At 42.5% G+C, this 22,432-nt stretch overlaps 1 protein-coding gene across 1 annotated transcript; it reads right to left on the bottom strand.

The window, feature by feature from the left end:
• Positions 1–13,379: 13,379 nt before the first annotated feature.
• Positions 13,380–17,712, bottom strand: LOC137131068 (beta-2 adrenergic receptor). The gene is made up of 2 exons (XM_067511878.1): positions 17,317–17,712; positions 13,380–14,721 (listed from the first exon to the last, which is right to left on the bottom strand). Exon 2 carries the CDS (start codon positions 14,666–14,668, stop codon positions 13,649–13,651), a length of 1,020 nt encoding a protein of 339 aa, XP_067367979.1. The 5' UTR covers positions 14,669–14,721; positions 17,317–17,712; the 3' UTR covers positions 13,380–13,648.
• Between the last annotated feature and the right edge of the window lie 4,720 nt (positions 17,713–22,432).

The raw sequence follows: 22,432 nt of genomic DNA, 5'->3' as shown, positions 1-22,432 counted from the left end.
TTTCACCCGATTTCTTTAAATAAAACCTTCATTTTAGAAAGAAATCTGAACAAATTGCCTGAAAAAAAGACTATTAGTCTGAAGCCCTTCAGAGATCCCAGTGTACTTTCACATTCGGGGCGAAGTCTCTTAACAACTTCATATAAAGATTATTCACATTCACTTCCCGATACACTGAACTCCTGATTGGGACACAGCTGATTACAGTCCCTGCACCTCTGAACTAAATCACAAAAGCCTGCAGCTAATGGAACATTTTAGGAAACTAGCCCACCTGTCACTGATCCTGACCCTGTACCATCTCAGTCCCACCACTTCCTGTTTCCCTCTGGCCTGTCCACTATCAACCCTGCGCTGATCCAGTCTCTCTGCCATTAAAAGTAAAAGATGCCTTAACGGATATTTTAGGGAAAGATTCAGTAAATGAGTTTTTACGCATCTGTTTCAGTTTCTTAGATTAGCTGATCTGAGAAGATTTGAGGTCTTTTTTGTGAACCTGATGCCACAGTTTCCTCCGTTCAACTTCAAGTCTGCCTTTTATATTCTGCTTTCTTGGTCCTGGACTTGATTCGGACGTGTTGTGGGTTGAGTGTTTTGGGACTTGGAGCTATTCTTAAGGACTTTGTGGGAAAGGATTTGCTAAGGTATTGGATCTGCTTTAGAGGATTTGGTTTAGAGGGGATTTATAGACTGAGACTTTAAGTGTGTTTTGTACTTTGGATTTGCTTGTTGCAGATTCTCTGAACGAGTAATTCAACTACTGACCACTAACCTCAGCTTATCTCCCTGCTCTTCTCTGTTCACCCAGTTTGTTCCTGTTGACTTTCATCATGGGTGCTGCCATTTTGTTTCCTCACTCTGCTCCTCCATCTTGTCTCTGCTCCTCCATCTTGTCTCTGCTCCTCCATCTTGTCTCTGCTCCTCCATCTTGTCTCTGCTCCTCCTTGGGCCCAGATTATTGAAAAACCTAACACTACAGTTAATGGCCACATTACTGAGAAGATGCAAATGTCTTGTCTCTATGGTGGATATGAAGCTGCAGCCTTTTAACCCATTTCCACTTTCCATATTAGTGCTTCCGCTCATAGTAGAGGTTTGTGTCTGCACGAGCTGCTGAGGGAAACATCTGTCCCTTCAGCTGATACGTCTTCTAATACGTCCACCAGCTGGATCAGCTTGTAAGAGCGTAGACACATAACACAAACTAAATTAATACAGATTTAAATGTGTCCGTTAAAATTGTTTTAACAAAACTCTTTTATTCCATATTAGGCTGCAGATTTGTCTGTAACATTTTCATGTATTTCCACTCATTTGATATTTAGTTTGCATTTCAACAGCTCACTGTTATTGTGCTTAATCTCTTGGACATATTTCCTATAATTTGCACACAGTATCTTATGGACTAACACATCCTAGAACAGTGGATACTGGCTATTTTCAAGAAGAAACAAAGATTTTACAATGGCCAAACAACTTCACTGCTCTCATGATGTTTCGGCTGCAGCAGGAAGAAGCTGTGTCCAGAAAAAAAAATAGAAAAATCTCTAAAAAGCCACAGTCCACTACCTGCCCAGCAGCAAACAGCAGACAGCCACAGGTAGAGAACAGCTGGTGCAGCATTTAGCAGCTAAACATTTCCTTCACGTGTTGGCAGAGACCAAACACTTTACTGGACCTTCCAGATACAGGTGTATTTATACTGCAGTCACACAATGTCCCACTTTCAGATTCTGCTGAGCCTCTGTTTAAAATGCGATCACACCTTTAGACTGTAGGTGTGACTGTGACCTCTGACCTTTCTGTCGATTACCATAAAGTACAGAGATCATTAAGACGAAACATAGAACTTGTTCTACAGGTTCTGAATGTATAACTAGTCACGAAAAGCTGCCGGATATTGCGTGTGTAGGGTTTGATGCGCTTCCTCTGTTTGTGAATCATGTGTAAATACTGGAACAACCACAATCCTCCTGTTCTCTGGCGTAACTACAACAATGTGTGACGACTGAATTTCAGTCACTGACGTAGTTTGAGAGTCTTTTTATTTGGCCTCCTGCAGAACATGACTGTGGTCCATGTCTTCCTCATGACAAGGAGACATTTTTGAATAAATTCACTGCTTTGCTAATCACACAGCAAAACGCAGACAGTGGCCTACTCTGACAGTGCACCTGTTCCTTCTGGCACTGACTTTTTATTTCCATATTCTGCAGACTGTTTCCCGCTCTCTGTCTGTCGCAAAGAAAAGCACGAATGAATAATTGCACTGTAATATTAAACAGGAGCAGGTCACATCAGGTGACGTGGAGCAGAGCGGTGCAGATGAGCTGCTGGAGTCAAACCGGCAGGAAAACGCGTTGCTAAACTTTATAGGGACAAAGGTTTCAGTCGCTCTGCTTCAAAGACTTGGCGTCGTGTCCGTGTCGTGTTGATTGCACTTCCCCACACGGTGGCTTTCAGAGGCAGCGTCACACACACGGCGCTCAGTGGATCAATCTCATGTACGAATCACTGAGCTTTCACAGAAAGTTGCAATGATTTATTCCGTTTTTCTAAGTCACAAAGAAACTGAAATCAACATCCTAATGGAAGGACACCAAATGTCCTGATTAAGGACTTTGGTTTTCGTGGCTCCACAGATTTAGGAAGTGCTGACACCTCCACTTCTCTGCAGCCAATTTATTTACCAGCAAATGTAACTTATATTAGTAATCTTCTTACAATCCTTTAATTTCAGATGTCCAACATGAAATAAACTTTATATCCAGTCATTTTAAAAATCCAAAATACATTAGACTAGTAAAAACATCAGTAGAGATATTAACAATTAGGATTATGACTAGTTTAGATTGAGATTATGACTAGAAACAATGCGACTGCAGATATGCACCAATTTTAGATTTATTATTTATTTTATGTAACTGAAATTAGAATTATGACTAGTAGGATTTGGATTGTAGATGAAATGAAAGTTTTATCAGAGATATCAAGAATATTCACCCTTGAGATGTGAAATGTTGCATGTATGAAAGATAAAAATAAAGTGCAGCTTTACTCCCATAGGAAGAATAATGTTGTGGAAATCTATAGTCTTTCTGCAACAGCTGTTAAATGTTAAAACAACAACTTTGGAATTTTGTGTTCAGCTGTCAGAGATGTCACGAATCCACATCTCCTTCTCATAATTACAGCTCAGGCCAATGTGAATGTTTTTTCACTTCACTCTGCTGCTGATGTGACCGTGGTGTTTGTCAATGGTCCCTCCCCCACCTCCTCCCCATCCTCCTCTCACAGGCCAATAGTTCCAGCACAGACCCAGAAAACAGATCTGTTTAGTGGTTTGACAAACGGAAAACCCAATTTTTTTATCATTATCACGATGCCAAATATCAAGCCCCTGTGCAGGATCCAGATCACGTTCGGAGTCAGCACTTTTCCTTTGCACATACTCAGCTGAGCTTCAGCCAAGAAAAACTCTGCCTCACAACTTGTGTGAGATGTTCACAAAGATAAAACCCCAAAGGACTCGGGATAAACAGGATTTATATAAGAGGCACTAAAGACAGACTTATGTGGGCTGATTGTCTGCTCTTCCTCTTCTATCTGCACTGACACGGCTGCATCTTTAGGTTTTTACCTGCTGATTTCTGTCTGCAGGACTTGTAGCTCCTGGACAGTGGTTTTTCACTTCTACATTTCTGAGTAAAACAATTCTGCTTTCTACTCTGCTAAGTTTATGGGAGGTCTGTGGGTTTAGGTTTCACAATGAATGTCTGATATGCTGAGAAAATAAACCCCATAAACCAGTGATTCCCAGGCTTTTTGCTACACTTCACATGTCTGTGAGGTGGCAGCACTTTGTCCACAGACATCTTTGTATTTTTCCCTCTGTATATGTCACCTCTAGGCAACATTATTAGAAAACATTCCGTGAACTTCCACTGCTATGCAGATGATACCCCGCTATATTTATCTGTGAAACCAGAAAATATTAACCTATTATTCAAACTTCAAACATGCCTAAAAAAATAAAGGCCTGGATGTGCTATAATTTCCTACTTTAAATTCAGACAAAACTTGAATTACTAAAAATATGAGAAACATGCTGTCAAACAATATAGTTACTTTAGATAATTTTGGCCTCTAGTACTGCTGTGAGGAACCTTGGAGAACCCCCCCCCCCCCCCCCCCCCAATGCACTGAGCTCCTTTCCTCCTCTTGACCCTCTCTCCTCTCCTCTCACACCACATTGTCATCAGTGTATGACATTAACTCTGTGTGTTTTCTCCCATAGTTGTCCTTCTCCTTCTCTGTCTCCCTCTATCTGTCCCTTTCTGCAGGTGTCCCCGACCAACCTGCCCGATGTTTTCTTGTTGCTTTTGTTGCTCTTTTTCTTTTCTCTCTCTACTTTTCCACTCAGACGGCCGTCCACCCTGAGCCTGGTTCTGCTGGACGTTTCTTCCGTTAAAGGGAGTTTTCTTCTCCACTGTTGCCTAGGGCTTGTTTAAGGGGGAATTGTTGGATTCTCTCTATACATCTGTATAGTCGTAATTATGTAAAGTGCCTTAAATTGTCCTTGAATTAAACTGATTATTAAATCTCAAATTTTTTTTTAACAGGTGGCATTTATCAGGTTAAAATGAGCAACTTACAACAATAAAAAGTTTGATTGATCTCATGTAACATGAATAAACCTCAGATTAAACACAAAAGCATTGATGTATCATGTAGTGAGCTGTTTGAGAGATTATGTATTGTGCAGTGCTCATGGTGAATTTATGTCGGGTTAACTTTTATGTCTTGTTGAATTACTGAGTTAACATCAAGTTTGCCAGACTCACTAATTAGTGTTTTGCTACGAGCAGCTTACAGAGGTTTAAAGAAAGCAGCTGGATTGTTCATTTAACTCATGATTACCTTTAAAAAAAAAGACAGACATTTGCTGTGACATTTCTAAAATAAAGGCAAATGTTTGGGTGCAAGTCCTCAAGCCAAATAGTGTGTGTGTGTTGAACGCAGCATTATAATCCCGTTGGAGAAGTTAAATGTGGCTCCGGCTCTCAGCTGTGAACAGGAGAGACGTCTGTGCAGCATCAACACTGTGACACAAATGTGACACGGTGCCGCACTGATTATTCAGCTGCCGTACACAATCCTACTGCAGTACGTCCGTTAAAGTGTCTGATGTGTCTCACCCACCTCCAAACCTCCAAAAACCTTTAAATTGTCCTTTAAACTGAGAACATTAGGCCAAATTTGTATTTATTGTACACGATGCCCCTGTTGTCAGCATCCAGTATATTTACTTTACTCACTGCACTGTTTCCTGATGTACGAGCAATATTTCACCTCCAAATAATATTGTTAATATTGTTAATTCAAAAGTACTTCAGTAGTTCAAAAGTACTTTTTCTGAACATCAATATTCTTAAATTCCTGATAAAAGAATTCGACCACTGCTGAACTCAATGCTGTTGATGACATGAATGGACACATTTAGTCCACATATGTTCCACAGGTGCCTCAAAAAGCAAATGTTGGAGGAAACACAGCAGTAAAACTGTAAGCAACTGTAAAAATAAGGAAATATTTACTGCAAAAATCATTTTGATAGAGAAAAAAACTTTTAATCAGTGTAGAATCACTGCATTACAAGCAAAAAGTCCTTCAGTGGAAACTCTACCTTTGTAGAAAGTGTTATCAAGTGAAAAGTACAACATTTCCCTCTAAATTGTGGAAACAATAAAAAAAAGAGGTCAAACTTGTACTTGAGTACTCTGTCCACTTTGGTAAATGTACTTTGTTACTTTGCACCACTGCCCACACCAGCTGTCTCCTCAGACAGACGTTAAAAGGACACGTGAGCAAAATCCAAACCTCTTTTTCCGTCCTTTACTTCGTTTACTCATGAAGTTGATTTCAGTTAAATCGACGTGGTTTGACCGAAGAGTCAAGCGAGACACTGGCCGGTGTTTGAAGCAGCATGATCTGCCCCCTGCAGAGACCAGATGGAGCAGACGCGAAACCAAACCATGTGTGTTTCACCTTTTCTGTGAGATGCAACTTCACACGTGACTTTTGGAGCTGGTTCGCTCGTCTTCGTGTCCCATTGAACAGAAGGAGCCTGTCGTCTTAAGCATGTTATTGTTGACAATCTGTTACGATCTCAGATCTGTTGGTTCCTCCAAAGTCATGTAGAGCTGGTTGTCATGGAAACATATGAGCTCAGGAGCAGGTTTCTTCTCAGTCAAACAGTCTAATACTTGATGACATGGAATAACACAATACACAAATTAAATACTTTTTAAATACCTGCATCAAAGTGTCCACAGTATTTGGGAGTTAGAGCAGCTGATACACAGACAGAAATTTTGCTTCTAACTTTACTTCTTTGTCCTGTTTAAAATCAAACGAGACGTCGTTGGTTCAGTGGCACCAGTCAGTTTCCACCTCGGTCTTTTTGTCAAGTTACGTCTTTAGAATTTTGACAGCAGAATCTCTTGTGTGTGCTCTCTTCCCCTCTGTCCCTCTCTGTCTCTCTCTGTCTCTCTCTGTCCCCCTCTCGCCTCCTCTGTCTCCTTCTGTCTGTCTGCTCATCGTGGTTTTCATTTGTTTTCCTCTACAACCATGGGAGTTTTCTCAGACGATCAAATCCAGGTTCTGTTTCTCAAGTGGCTTTGAAGAACCGTGAAAACCTGATCCAGGACCCACATCTGGCTTCATTACCATGTCATTCGTTTTAAAAACTGTTTGCTAGCACAGTGTCTCAACCATCCTCGTCTTTTTTTCCCACCTGTTCTCCGGTCTGCTCAGTCTTACTGGGCTCTGACCCTCATCTGCTGCCTCCTGGACTGTTTTATGTTGCCACCCTCTGTTTGGACACTGTCTGTAATGGACTTTTTGTCTCCTGCTCACTGCCTGACCTGTCCATCTGGACGGTAAATAAGCCTGTTTTTACTTACAGGCACCGAAGTGATGTAATTGCATTTGCCTGTCTGTCTGTGCGTCTGTCTGCATTTGGGTTCATTACAGAATGAAGTTGCCAAAATATCTGGACACTCCAGGTCCTGACAGGATCCAGTTTGGGACGGTGAGCAGTGAAAGACAGGGACAGGGACAGTTCCCAGTCCTCATGATGTGGTTTTGTATGTGTGAAGCAGGGAGCCTGCATACGTACATACTGTCTGCAATATAGGCTCTTTTCTGGAAACGCATCACATCGTGTTTGAAGGACAGAATAAATAGTCATTGTAAAATCTATGAAGAGTTTCATTCTGTCTCTAGTCTTAGTCATTACACTGCTACACTGACGAGTGTTTCTGTTCTGTGAAAGCGTCCAGATTGTGGAGTGTGGAACTGTGTCAGAGCTGCATAACATAACATAAAATAATGTTTGCATGTGGACTTTAGGGGAGAGACTGTCCCTCAGCCCTTGGCCAAGACTAACCAGGTTTCTTTACATGAGTCTAACCTGCAGGAGTTTCTGCATCCTGCTGCTGCAGAGGAAATACAGTAAATGAATGAGGTGTGAGAGCGGTTTGATAGCATCTCCTGCCCAATGAGAAACATGTCCAAAAGCTGGAAATAAGCGAGTTCTGCAAAGCAGCACGTGTCATAGAGAATGAGTGGGAGCCTTCAGCAGCCAGAGAGTGTGAGTGTGTCACTGACGGATACTCAGAGTCTCTACGTGGGTGTTACACATCACTCTAGTTCATGTTCCTCCCAGGATTAATGGGAAGTGGGGTCAGACTGTTTCTATTCACAAGTGTTTTTCTGCTTTTCTTCAGAGTGACGTAACCCGTGACTTCTGGGTCACGTCCCTCACACCTGTTAACCCTCTGTCTAATGAGAGCCGTCCTTACATTCATGTCCTCCTCAGCGAGACGTCACTGAGACTCAGCTAGTTCATGCAGCTGTTCTCAAAATCAATCAAAACTTTATTTAAACAGCAACTTTCTTACAGATGAATGGAAATCAAAGAGCTTTGCAGATGATTGAGTCAAACATTGATAGTAAAGCTAAAAAAAGAAATAGAGACGTTGACAACAAGGCACATTATGACAATAGGACAATGAGACTAATGCACACAAATAAAAAATAAAAAGAAATGACATTATAAGCAATGAAAAATGATAAGAACACAATAAAGCAAAGGTGTTAACAGTGGAATAAAAGCTTGGTGTGTTTAGAGGAGTTGGTGGGAAACAGCTGTCAGCATCTAAGTGACGAGAAGTGACGGATCACTCAGAGCGTGGATCAGGACGGAACCTGCAATAAAGGAATAGGCCTCACTGTTCCAATACTTTTGGAGGTGCATGTATCTTCCCATACAACTAATCTGCAAATGCAGTTATGTTTTTGTAGCAAACGTAATAAGTTACTCATTGTGTTCTGACGCTGCATGTTGTGGGAATCACACAGACTAGACTTTTATGAAGGGAAAGTGAGGAGCCAGCAGGTGTATGAAGCACAGGCTCCTGTGTCTGCTATGAGGAAACCACGGAGTTTGCTGCAACATCACATTTGCAACTCAACCTATTACCGTCACACGTCCACATTCTCATGATGTTCACAGGAAATACATAATCACGTTTGCAGTTTAGTTTTATACAGTGCCGCGCAAAAGTATTTATACCCCAGGACTGTTCCACATCTGTCACGTTACAAACACAAATGTAAATGTATTTATTGGGATTTTATGCGACACGCCAACACACAGTGGTTGATAATTGTGATGTGAAAGGTTTTCAAAAGTTTTTGCAAAAAAAATCTGAAAAGTGTAACGTGGATTTTTATTCAGCCACAGATTCTCAATAGGATTTAGTTCTGCACTTTGACTGGACCATTCTAACACATGAATACGCTTTGATCTAAATCATTCCATAGTAGCTCTGGGTCGTTGTCCTGCTGGAAGGTGAACCTCCTCCACAGTCTCAAGTCTTTTGCAGACTTTAGCAGATTGTCCTGTATTTGGCTCCATCCATCTTCCCATCAACTCTGACCAGCTTCCCTGTCCGTGCTGGAGAAAAGCATCCTCACAACATAATGCTGCCACCACCATGTTTCACGGTGGGGATGGTGTGTTCAGGGTGATGTGCAGTGTTACGTTTCAGCCACAGTGTTTTACATTCATCTGATGAGAGCACATTCCACAGGTTGGCTGTGTCCCTCACATGGCTTGTGGGGACTTCTTATGGCTTTGTTTCAACAATGGCTTTCTTCTTGCCACATCTTCCATAAAGGCCAGATTTGTGGAGTTCATGACTAATAGTTTTCCTGTGGACAGATTGTCCCACCTGAGCTGTGGATCTCTGCAGCTCCTCCAGAGTTACCATGGGCCTCTTGGCTGCTTCTCGGATTACTGCTCTCCTTGTCCGGCCTGTCAGTTTAGGTGGTCGGTCACGTCTTGGTAGGTTTGCGGTTGTGCCACCCTCTTTCCATTTTCAGATGTTAGATTGTGTTGTGCTCCCTGAGATGTTCAAAGCTTAGAATATTGTTTTTATAATCTAACCCTGCTTTAAAGCCCAGCTTTATCCCTGACCTGTCTGCTGTGTTCCTTGGACTTCATGATGCTGTTTGTGCACCAGTGTTCTCTAACAAACCTCTGAGGGCTTCACAGAGCAGCTGGATTTATACGGAGATTAAATGACACACAGGTGGAATCTAGTTACTGATTAGGAGACTTCTGAAGACAATTGGTTCCACTGGATTTTAGTTGGTGATATCAGAGTAAAGGGGCTGAATACAAATGCACAACAAACGTTTCAGTCATTTGTAAAAAGTTCAAGGGGTGTGAATTCTTTTGCAAGGCACTGTAGGAACATCATTTTAGGAGGCATGATTGGACTAATTGTTTTCATTTACATCCCTTTACATGCATTTCTATGTTTATTCGTGTGAGTTCAAGGTAATAAAACGGGCAGATTTTCCTTCAAACAATCTTGCAGCAACTTATTTCAACTGTCAGATGCTTTTTAGCTTCCAAGGTGAATATTGATGAAACGCCACAGACATCAGAGCTAAGACTGCCACACAGTTTACTGTGATAAGTCTGTTGTCCCCTGGGATGATGGAGGGCGTCATGTGGTCACATCCTCTCAGAAGTTGGGCAGCAGCTGCTGATGACCGGGGTCAGGCGTGGGGGACCGGGGGAGCAGTGTGTGTGGAACGGGGGTCGTTGGGTTCCCACCTCTGCACTGTGTTGTGCTGCTTTCTTACACTATTCAAATGATGCCATATGAAATGAAGGAGGCAGCGACATCCCCACACTGAAACATGGGGACATCACACAAACAGAACCTCTGACCGTTCTCAGTCCCTGGGGGATGTGGCTCAGACTCTTAATACGTAAAATTCTCTGAATATTTAAAACAGTTTTGCAGAGTGATGCACTGTTTTGGTTTCGGTCAGTGGACATGTAGACGTTTGTCATGTTCCTGCTGTGAGAGCAGTACCTACATGGTATGATATCATCTGTGGAGTATCAGTGTGTCAGGAGAGGAGAGCTGTCTGTGGTGTTTACAGCCGGGTGATGCAGATCGTGCTTTATGCTTTTAACCTGCCATAACAGAGCAGGATTTACGGCGCCGAGCTATTTTTCCCCCGTTATTCTCCGTCACGCTCGCACTGCGGCCGCACAGCATGTAACAGGTTAAGACAGCAACTTTGGTGTTTCAGCTCATTTCCTAAACTTTTGGAGACTCTCAACTTGGTGCCTGATTCCAATCTTCACTTTGTGGGTCTTTGTTTTGTCATTACAACAATGTAAAGACACATCAGAGCTTTCGGCTTCTTAAAAGTCTGACACTTATACAGAAAATCATATACACAGGGCAACTCAGAGTCCTTCACACAAAAGGAAAACATCATAAAATCAATGAAAGTATAACAAAACCTAAAACTAAAAATGAAGAAACAGAATGGACACGTTGCCATTTAAGATGTGGACCAACTCTCGGTGTGTGTTGTGTTTTTGTCCCCCCCCCCCATGTTGTGACTGTCACCAAGTCGATGCAGGAAGTGAACATTTCCTCTTCAAGTGTTTCCTGATGATGACGTCAGCGCAGGTACAACAAGTCGGAATTTTGGGGTTTGTTTCTGCCATTTTGTGTCGATTGTTGGAATTTTGGTCTTTCGATGTCTTTCTGTTTCTTACTGAAGTGATTCTGAGTAGAAACGGTATTTATTTGGCATCTGGGTTTGTGAAGAGAAGAATTCAATTTCAGAAGCATAATTGCAAAGATAGTTTTTTATTTCTTTTTAAAATAAGTGACAGCCTTGTTTTTCATTTTTCATTCCTCACATGCAGAAACTTCAATTTATTTTGAACAGATATGTGAAGATTCACGCACACAGTTAACCACATACTTTATATGTAGATGGTTTTTAGTCGTCTGTGCTCTGTCTCTGACATTTTGTAAATATCTTTATCTTCACAGAATGAATCCTTATGGGTTTTGACCCCATTTTTGCTGAAAGATCAACACATAGACTCATAATCTAATAAACACCATGAACTTTACTGAGCTTATAGATGTTCTGAACACCATTTTCCACACTCTCCTGTTTTCTCTGTGCTGTTTAATTACCATTTAAACTACTCACATGAGGAAAAAATAAGCCCACATTCGTGAGTGTGGTGTGGGGGCACTGACAAGATGAAAGGCAACAACAAGATGGTGTCACAACATGTAAAGCGAAGGAGTGAAATGATGCAGGTGACACAGACAAAGTCTGATTAGTGAAGCTTACTTTAAAAAAGCCGACAAACTGGAACAGGAATTGTATGTTGTACTTACAAACGCTTACGTGTAGTACACATTTAGTTTACACTACAAAAAAGTCAGTGTGCAGTACTTGAAAATGTACTTGTAGCTCAGTATGGAGTATTCAGAATAATTGTGCTGTTTAAAATAGTAATTTGAAGTTAAATGCTCTGTGTACTTATACTAATCCACACTTGATAAGTCAGGTCACTTCTTGCAGCTTTGAATGTTTGAGTTGATTTACTAGTTACTGCCCTAAAAAAGTTACTTATAAGTTATATAAGTAACTTTTGTTTGAATTGCTACACCATTAAATGAACCGTAGGCTAAACTCTTGTAATCAACAGACCCCCTCCCATCTCTCTCTTTCTCTGTTGTGAACTGGTTTAGGTGTATTAGCTGGATTCATCCAGTGCTCAGATCAAACGTGCTTTACAATGTGCTGCAGACAAACACACTTGTACTAGCAGCAGGAAACTTCTCCCTCTGTCATCAGCGAATGCCAGCAGAGGAGGATTCAAGGGCAGAAACACATTGCTGGTGAACTGCACTGGGTTGATGAACTTTGACCCCATTGACACTTAGATACTGTGCATGAATCTGTTCATATTTAGCTACACGGTTTACGTGCACCTGCTGCTGGAGCACTGTCAGCTAACTAACCCATCAGTAAATCAGTTTGTTCCGCCTGCTTTCACCTCTGACTCGCTGAAAAGAAGCGCAGATTTTCCATAAATGAGCAAAGTTAACAAATAATGTAAGTTTGCTCAGCTACTGGTTTTCCCAGTGTAACTGGTCAGTTTTAAGCCCCGGAATAAGCTCAGCGCTGGACCTGGATGTTTCCTCTTTCTGGGGAACGTTCGATTGCATGTTTTTCTGTTACAACAACGAGATTATGTTGGCAAGTTGCTGATCCTACAGAGTGTTGGTGTCAGCCATTTGTTGACAGCAGCATCTTAGAGCTACTTGCTGCTGCAGCCAAAAAACTATGTTGAAATGATAAATGTTCTGCTTATTTAGCGCTTTTATCCAAAGCGCTTTATAATGGTGCTTCTCATTCACCCATTCACACACACACACACACACACACACACACTCTTGCCCAAGGACAAGGAGTTGAACCACTGACCCTGTGGTCCGTGGACGTATTGTGTGTGTTCAGTGTCACATGTCACATACATAACTTGTGGACCACACTAAGTCAGACAATCAAAGAAATATTAATAAAAAGATGGGAGGAGGTAAAAACCCCTTCTTTGCGGGAACAAGCTGCAGATTCAGCTGGAAATTGTTTCCCATCATCTCTTCATACACAAATATTGATTAGAAACAATTTAATAGAAAAATGCTTAAACGCAGAGTCAGAAAATTCTGATTAGTTTCTATTTCAGATAGGGAAATTATTCCATCACACAATGTCATGAACGTGAACGAATTACATTTGCATGATGTCTGAGCAAAATATTTTCCTTCTGCAGATCAGTGAAGTGTCTCCTTACGTACTCTGTGTACTGTGTGTACTGTGTGTACTCTGTGTACTCTTACTAATCCTGAGCCAGTAATGTGTCAGTGTCATATGTAAAAAGAAACCAGATTGTGTTTTTCCAACACTTTAATTAACAGTCAGGTAAAACTAACATTCCACGGACTGAAACAGGCTTTTGTAATCACAGCGTTACACAGAACAAAGACAAATGTCCACAGAGGACAAGTTTAATATGCTTTTGGATCATGTAAAAAAGCTGTAATTTTGCAACAACGATCCACGAGACATGCAGACGCGTCTCTCAATGAGACTAACAGTAAAGAGTTTGTGTGTCCAACATGTGAACCATGCAGTCCTGCTCCCGTCTGCCTCGAGTCTTTATTCCCTGCAGGTTTCAGGTTTTGGTGGCGTGTTTCCTCTGGAAAGGCATCAGGAGCTTGTGTGCACGAAGTCTGAACTTCTGATCCCTCACACTGTAAATTATGACGTTCCAGCAACTGTTGGTGGCCAAAATCCAAAAGGCAAAAAAGGAAAAGTTGCACCATTTATTTCCCAAAACGTTCCCGACCACAAAGACTGCGATGGGAGTGAACGACGCGGTAAAAGCCACAGTTAGAGTCCCGATGGTTTTGGCCGCCTTGATGTCAGAAAAAGTGGGCTTGCTGGTGCTCTGGCACTCCGTCTCTGCCAGGTGTTTCCTGCGCTTCGAGTGCTGCCTGATGCTGGACAGAGATATTATGTTTATGACCACAGTGCCACCGAGGAGGGTGAAGTCAAAAGCGGGGAAGAGGAGCAGGATGTTCCAGGCCTGGCTCGGGAACTTGCCGATGGTCCCCAGAGCATAGTTACACATCCTGCTGCAGGAGTTGTACTCCAGCGCGATCTCGCTGCTGAAAACCATCGGGGACACAGCCAAGAAGAAACTCCCCACCCAGGAGAGGATGATGAGGATCGTGGTCCTCCTACGAGTGATCACGGAGTCCTTGTGGAGCGGCCTCAGAACGGCGATGCTCCTCTCGATCGTCAGCAGGAAAATTGTCGTGATGGAGACCAAGGTGCACCCGGCAAAGATGGGACCGATGATGTTACAGGGGTGGAAGCTCACGGACTGTGAGTTGTACGAGGTCCACTCCGGAGCAGAGTCAGTCACCATGAGATAGACCTCTGCGTACACGGACAGCGGCACCACGAATATCCCCACCGCCAGATCCGCCACAGCCAGGGAGGCCTTCAGGTAGCCCTGAGGTGTGTGGAAGTGTTTAGTTCCCAGCACTACAGCCAGAGTCACCAAGTTTCCAAACAAGATGGCGAAGATGAGCAGCACCATGAAGAGCACCATGAGGATCTTGTTGGCCAGTGTACAGCAGCACACGGTGCAGTGTGCTGGTTCAGTTCTGTCCAGCATGGTTGACATGCTGCTCTGTTGGATTGTTGGATGGACTCTCACTGCAACATTCACTTCATGACCTGGGGAAAGAGAAGAAAGCAAACAAGTCAAAGGTGCAAACTCGGATCAGGTACATTGCTACAGGAGTTATTGTGAGTCCGGGCTCCTGGAAGCTGAACTCCTGGTCTTATTGTGAGACGGCAAAACATGTTGTAGGAAACTGAAACTGGTGATTAAATTCGCAGAAATCGTGGTATTTGGAGGCTCCCACAGTGCTGAACTTCCACCCTCTATCACCGTGTTTTCAGTCCTCAGCCCTGTGGACTAACGGGTCACAGACTGTCAGCACTTCAGGTGCCTCCTCACTTCCCCAAGTCCATGCATTTCAATGAAGCTCTGCAGTCTTTGCTGTTCTCCATCTTTTCGCAATTGGATAGCTGACCCACATCCACCTGCTCACCTGTTTCTCCTCCTCTATTCAGTTTATCTGTCCCTGTAACACCCACTTTACCTGAGATCATTAAGAAATCAGAGACCCTTCCGTCCACTGCTGTTATGTGCCTGTCAGGAGTTGGTTCACGGAGATTAAACGTTTCCCAGTTGCTGCAGTTAAACAGCACAAGAGGAGAGTGTGAAACACATGATGGAAATTTGCTGTTTCTGCTTCATGTGTTAATGTGATGAAGGCGACTTCTCCTTGTTGTTCCGGTGCTTTGAGGTTACAAGCATCATCGGCTCACCCATCACTCAAACAGATGGATGGAAACCCACCCACAGCTTTAAAGCCTCTTTTACCAAAACGTGATCCTGCTCCATTTACGTCAAACCTCTAATTCTGGGCTGCTTCCATTTGGACTAGTTGTCTTTACATGTCTCTTTCAATCCCTGAGCTGTTTCAGGCTGCTTGGGGTCTGACTTTCATTGTTTTTCTATGCTACATTGAAACAAGAAAATCCACTAAAAAGTGATATCCGGGACAACAAACCACATCGTTACCATGGCAACGACCGCTTTTGACCTGCTGAGTCACTCGCATTTGCTGCAGACAGGTTATGAACTGCTCAGACTTTGTGTCCTAAAATGCAAAATGTAAAAAAAAAAAAAGAATTAGTCCTATTAACCAAATAAAAAAACTGAGCGGCAGAAGGATTTACTTTGTTTGAAGACACTCGATAAAACGAAGGCAGATTTTAAAACAGTCCCCGTTTGTGTTTCTTGCAGAAATTATGCTGAAGTAGCCAGGTGCCAAAAAACGTACGGAATAATATAATGTTTAGAACAACTTGCTGTGAATGCTATCAGACAGAAACCAAGAACTAATGTAACAATTCATTTTAAATTCTGACTACAGAGACGCACAAGGGGACAATTTAAATGTGTTGAATGTCTGAAAAATGATTTCATGTTGCCACGGCCTCAAGTTCGTCTCATTAGGAGAGAGAATCGCTAAAAGATGCTCTCTGGTGCTAAAGGATGAAACTATTTCCTACTTACTTTAAAACACATTTTAATATTATTATTTTATTAATATTCAAATACATAATTGCAAAGTTCGCCTTACGGAACAATTTTACTTGTGTATCTTTACATGAAATCCGGTTTCAGAAAAATAGAAACTACTAAATGTAAATCATTGTAAAATATTTCAGTACAAACATATGTTTAAATGTTTCAAAAAGTTTTTAATTAAATGAATTAATTAATTCATTTAATTAAATCTTCGAGATGTAGTGTTTGTTTTGGCATCGTCTAGCACGTGATGACGTAGACGTAGTGACATCACGCAAACAGCAGTCTCTGGAGTGCAGAGGTGGCCTGACGTCACATGGCACTCACTCGCTCACGTGAGACCGGACGGGCCCCCTCTCACGGGTGGGTGGGTGGATGGAGGAGTGGGTGGGTGGGATGGAGGGGACTCACTCCAGTGGGCTGAGAGGTGATGTCATAATCTGTTCGGACAACAACAGCTGTCGTAGTAAATAAAAACCAGCTGCCTCAGATACAACACGGGCTAAAAAGTGAGGCGGGTTCCTGGACGTCCACTCACGTTCTAATTCAAAGAGCAACACGACGTCATTTAGGGTTAAATGCGCCAAAGACTATTCGCATTTACACCAGGAGTCATTTTCCTGTTGCCATTGTGTCTCCCTGCGTAAGTGGACACCCATACATGGACATCTGCAGGGACAGAGGAGCAGAGGCTGCTGCAGTAACATCAGAGCAAATTTGGATTTCGAAATGTTTAGAGTAGAATTTGTTTGAATGAAGGATGTTGAGAAAGACGAGGGGCGACTCTGTCCTGCCAGCAACTACTTTGTCTCCCAGTTCCACGTGTCCTGCCCTGAAGCTCTTTTAATTATTTCCACTGTAAATGAGTGTAGAGCGCGCAGTCCCGCACCAAAGTCCCGCACATCCAGCCAATGTTCCTCAGGACGCACCCGCAGATCTGTAAAACCAGCCGCTTTCCAGCGCGCACGGACCAGCGCAGCGGACTCGGTGCGTCGTGCCGGACCTGGAACGCGCTCACATGTTTGAGTGTTTAAAAAACGCGGATTTGTCGGCTTTCGCGCACTTTCAGGTTCCCAGTAGAAAGACCCTGGTCAAAAAGCAGTTTGCAGGTGTTGTTCTAGAAACACACACATTCACAGTCAGACAGTGATAATTATTACACTCACTTCTTTCAGCTTTAAATTCCCTTCAAGACGCAGGAGCCAGCGATCGGTGAAGCAGCATGTCCACACTGCGGCTCCAAACGCTGCGCAGCCCTCACGGTGAAATCACACTGGGAAAATGGTCCATAACGACGCGCGGAGAGTCACGTTCTGTGCAGATGTTGGCACAGCTGCGCTCGGCTACGAAGCGGCGGTTGAAGCTTCTCCTCGGCTTCTTTCTCCATTGGCTAAAGATGCTGATGACAGCGGACCCCCGCCCCCCAACCGAGTTTATGCGTGTCCGAAGCCTGCTCCACAGAGTTGGCCCTTTATGTGAGCGCGTGCTTAGAGAAGAATCCCTCGTTTCTTAAAACACCACATTTGGATGGATTTAAATTTCAGACTCTGACCTGAAGCTGCAGCCTGAACATCAGGTCCAGGTTTAAAGTCTGACATGAGAATCTCAGACTCTGGTTGCTTTCAGTTAAATGATTTAGATACGTTTGTGTTTGGGGCAGTTGAACAGATACGTGGATCACTCTGTGGGTGGGTTAAACAGAACCAGGTCTGCAAGGACCCTGAAATACACCATCGGATTTGGTTTTGGTTAATTCTAAATGTGGGAGTGCGCAGCACTGATTGTGCCTCAGACCTCAGTATACACATGTTTTTACTGTGTGCAGCATCATTCCCATAATTTGTTGTAAAGAAATGACCACAGAGGCAGACAGTCAGTCACCAGGGGGGAGGCTGCTATGCCCACTCTGACCCTGACCCTCAGTGACTCAGGGTCTCACGGAACTTTGGACCCACATTCAACATCGTCCACTAATGCTAAATAAATCAAAACTAGCAAAACAAAAAAGTGTCAAATTTTTAAATTGGCCACATTTTGCCAGCAACGTGTTTGAGAAAAGTTGGAAGAGGGGCAACAAAAGACCGGAGCAGTTGTGTTATGCTAAAAAAAACATCAAGACTGTGTCTACATGTCTCAGTGAAGCTGAGACCCTCAGAAGACTTAACATTAAATTCAGGTAAAAGGTTAAAAAAAAAGAAATGAAAATCACAGATTACATCAACATCCTTTCAGTGCATCTAAGAGTAGAACAGTGAGAAAAAACGAATCTAAACTTTGTTGCCTGGAAAAAGAAAGAAATGAAAGAGCAGCTGAAGCCACAATTCTAAAAATTCAGTGTAAAGCTAAACGGCTACAAGAGATTAAAGATGGAAACAAAAGAACTGTGGTGGCTAAAAAGCCCTTTCTCTGCTTCTCTTTAGCCTCTTGCGTTGTCTTAAATCTTCCAACTGTCCTGCACTTCAGGAAGCTTCAGTAAACCCTCTGAATCCAACACGGTGAGTGTTGTGGTGTCATTCAGCAGCAGGTTTGGTTCCAGTCCTGCAGTGGCAGCACTGGGACGCAGCAAAACAAAAGCAAAATAATCCGGTACTTCTGTGCTCGACTGCGTGCGGTGAGTAATCCCTAATCCAGAGGTCACAGCGGGCGGCTTCAGTCCGATGCTTCACATCACGGCCTGGAGACCACACGAAACCTGCCCGCTGCTTCTTTTTTTAAAAGTGTTGTTTTATGACCATCCTCCATTTAAGAGCCTCGTTTCTGTTTCCCAACGCACTTTAAAACCTTCACTACGAGTCTGTTCAGAAGCACTTTAACAGCAGTTTATAAGGTTGTTTAAACCCTCTCCATCGTTTCCAGCTGCAGCAATAAAGAGATAAACACATGAATGCATCAATATTCTGCATAAAGGCTACGTTCACGTTGGCACTAGTATCATTTCAATGTGTAACTTTTACTGCAACAGAGTATTTCTACTCCTCAGTATTGCTACTTTTATGTAAGTGATCTGAGCACGTCTTCCACCACTGTTCACATGTATCCACAACCTCACTTTTATCCTTAATGTTCCCCTCAAGCAGCTTTAGGTAAGAGTTTTCTGAACTTTGTGAAAGGTTCAAATTGTTCTTTTTATTATTTGATCCTTGTTTTAGGAAGTATTTAGTTGATATTCATATTTTTTTTGTTGTCTTCATTTTCTTCCTCTGTTTTCCAGTCATATCATCCACTTGTGATGCTTTCTTCTTCTTCTTCTTCTTCTTCTTCTTCTTCTTCTTCTTCTTCTTCTTCTTCTTCTTCTTCTTCTTCTTCTTCTTCTTCTTCTTCGCTCCTCCATCCTCTACTTGACCTGGAATCACATATTACATCAACATCCCTAAAATGCATTTCAGAGGAAAAGAGACGAGATGATCTGTTTATGGAACATGTGCAGGTATGTAGGGAAGGGGTGGTCCTGGGGGGGGTGAAGCTCCTGTTCTGAAAGTTGCCCCTGTCAACAGTAATTAACCCTCTGGGCTCCTGCCCTTTTTTACCTACTGATGCCTAAATGAATGTGGGGTGAGAGGAGAGAGGGACAAGAGGACTAAAGGAGCTCAGTGTATTGGGGGGTGGGTCCCCCAGCAGTCTGAGCCTATAGCAGCATAACTATAACTAACTATAAGTTTATCAGAGAGGATGCAGTTTGTGTGTAACGTAGCTCCAAAAGACCTAAACACCAGCACAATTTAATTATCTGACGTCGTGTTGGCACTACCTGCCTTTGCTGAACTTTGACCTCCGCTGCACTTGAAATGAGAAAAAGCCATTTATCATAGTCATTATTTTCTATTGGAATTAGCGTTTAAGCAAACCTGCGTGTTGGTGCTTCCGTTTCATTTGGATGTTACAGCCACGCTTAGCATCTCCTTGCTGCACAAAACCAGCAGCCCATTTATTATGTGGCAATTTGATTTCCAAGAAGCAGAATGAGAAACTCAAGACAAACAACACAAGTGGAGTCAAAGTAGCTCACGTTTAGCCAGAACTGTCTTCATTCTCCTTAAGAGACGAAGAAAACACACAAAGGAGACGGAGCTTCCTGTCACAGCTTCTGTTTGTCTGCGGGGAAGTGACGCAAGCCTGTTATGATTCCTCCCTCACAAAAAGCTTTCTGTCAAATAAAACCACTGCTCGCACACTTTTGACTTTTAAAAGTCAAGTAGGCGCAAAGAAATAACAAGGTTCTTATCAGTGTGGGGTCTGAAACTCATTAGTGCAGCCTCCAAATGAAGAGCAGCTTATTCGACGCTGCAGAGGCCGCGAGCTGCTTCCGAGGATCCTCACTTGAACAGAATTGAGTTCTGCGCTTTAAAAACAGAAACTCATTTATTTTCATGCATGAGAATGAAAATATAATTTGTAATCAACAGTTTGTTATCAGCAGCTTTACTTCAAATATCTGACACATTAAAATGCAGATGTGGAAATTTGTATGCACAAGCTGAATTTTAGAAAAGTGCGTTGAATACTGATGGCAGAGCTGCGTTTGTGCTGTCGCCGTCTGTTCTGCGGAAAACACACACACAACGTCACGATAAAGTAAATATGAACATATGCAAATCCACGTCCTGCTCTTTATTTTTGATCCTTTTCAGTCTGTTTATGCTCATTTTATAGTTGTCACCCACTTTTAGTGAATAAATGTTTACTTCTAGTCATTTTACGTCTCTGTTTTCATTCCGTGTCCCTTTTTTTGGACAATTCTCTGTGTGTTATTGGTCATTTTGTGCTTCGTTTGGATAAATTCAGGTTGCTGCATTTTAATGGATTTTTTCTTTCTGTGGCCGTTGTCTTTCTCTTCGATGTCATTTTGATGAAGAAGAAGAAGAAGAATCTCATCCATCTATTGGCCTTAATCACCTACATTGTCATTTTCCACCAAATCGTGCTTCATCCTGGTTTTTTACGTTAATTACAACATGAACGAAATGACTTTAACTCAACATTTAGCTGCTCCTCACTCTCAAAACAGCTCTCGGGTCCCACAAGGTTTTATCTATGAGTTCTGGGGCTAGTAGGTGAACGGTTGTCTTGCTCTTTGCTGCTGCACAAGATGAGAGCACTTGTGCCTCATTTTGGTTTTTATATTTGCAACATTAAAAGCATGAAAATGCTGCTCCTTCCTCACAACACGCCAGACTGTGGATTTCTGCCACATCAAAGATGATTCGCTACGAAAGGCTCCATTTCAGTCCTGACAAGCTGTCGACACAGGGTGTTATCAGTGTATGTGATCAGACGCTGAGAAAAAGAGTCTCTGCATCAATATTTTCCCTGCAATAATATTAATATACACTCAGAAAATTCCGGGGACGTCTTCACAACACTTCATTAAATTACAAATTTACTGATTTAAACACACTTATTTTCATGAGTTATGTTAAAATATTTATTATCTTTGTGAGTCATGTCAACTCAAATTTCTGCATTTTTCAATGTAAATAAAATGGACGTCATGGAAACACAATAAAATGGACTCGGTATCTCATGTTCATTCTTGCTTTAGTGCAGTAGTTTCGAGTCTGTCCTTCATCCACTAAACACATGCAGAGGCCGTGTGTTACAGAAGCTCCTGTACATGGCCCAGAGACATAAAACACGTCCAGCTTACGGGTCTAGTGGACTGATGGACAAAGAACACTGGCTAACAAGCTGTTGTCCTACTGCTTTAGTCATGTAAACCATTCATCTTTGCCTTGTGTCAGTGGATAAGATTAAAGCCCTTTTCCCTCTGTGCGCAGCTAAGTCTTCACGAGCAGTGAATGTAAATGAAAGCTACATCCCACTGCACAATGTGAGCTGGTTGCTTCCACTTAACTTCAGCAGACACTATTTTTTAGCCTGTCACACTCGTGTCCAACGCAGAGCTTTAGCAATATTCCTCTCAAACCTTAAAGCTGGACTTTATTCTTTTAAAGTATTCAGAAAACCGAGACCCCCGGGCTTTGACCAGGTCTGTGGAGTTTCGACAGGCACTTACTCATTTTCATTTATTATTTTTGTGATTTGTGCACTTTGCTGCAGACTCGAATTTCTCACCAACCAGCAGATGGATTTTCATGAATTTCTGGACCAGCATCTGTGGTTCCTGGATGATGACTCTTCTGACTTTTCATCCGGCACCGTTTTTCCATTTGACAGGGTCACTTTTTTTTAAAAATTCTCGGTCTACAGCTGTGTCCCCAGTTTGGTGATATCGTGCTGAAAACCTGCAGCTTTAAACTCTGACAGAGCTTTTTCCTAAACTCA

This window comes from Channa argus, chromosome 7 (assembly GCF_033026475.1).
Source record: "Channa argus isolate prfri chromosome 7, Channa argus male v1.0, whole genome shotgun sequence".
Lineage (NCBI taxonomy): Eukaryota > Metazoa > Chordata > Actinopteri > Anabantiformes > Channidae > Channa > Channa argus.
This window is presented reverse-complemented; position numbering and strand designations above follow the sequence as displayed.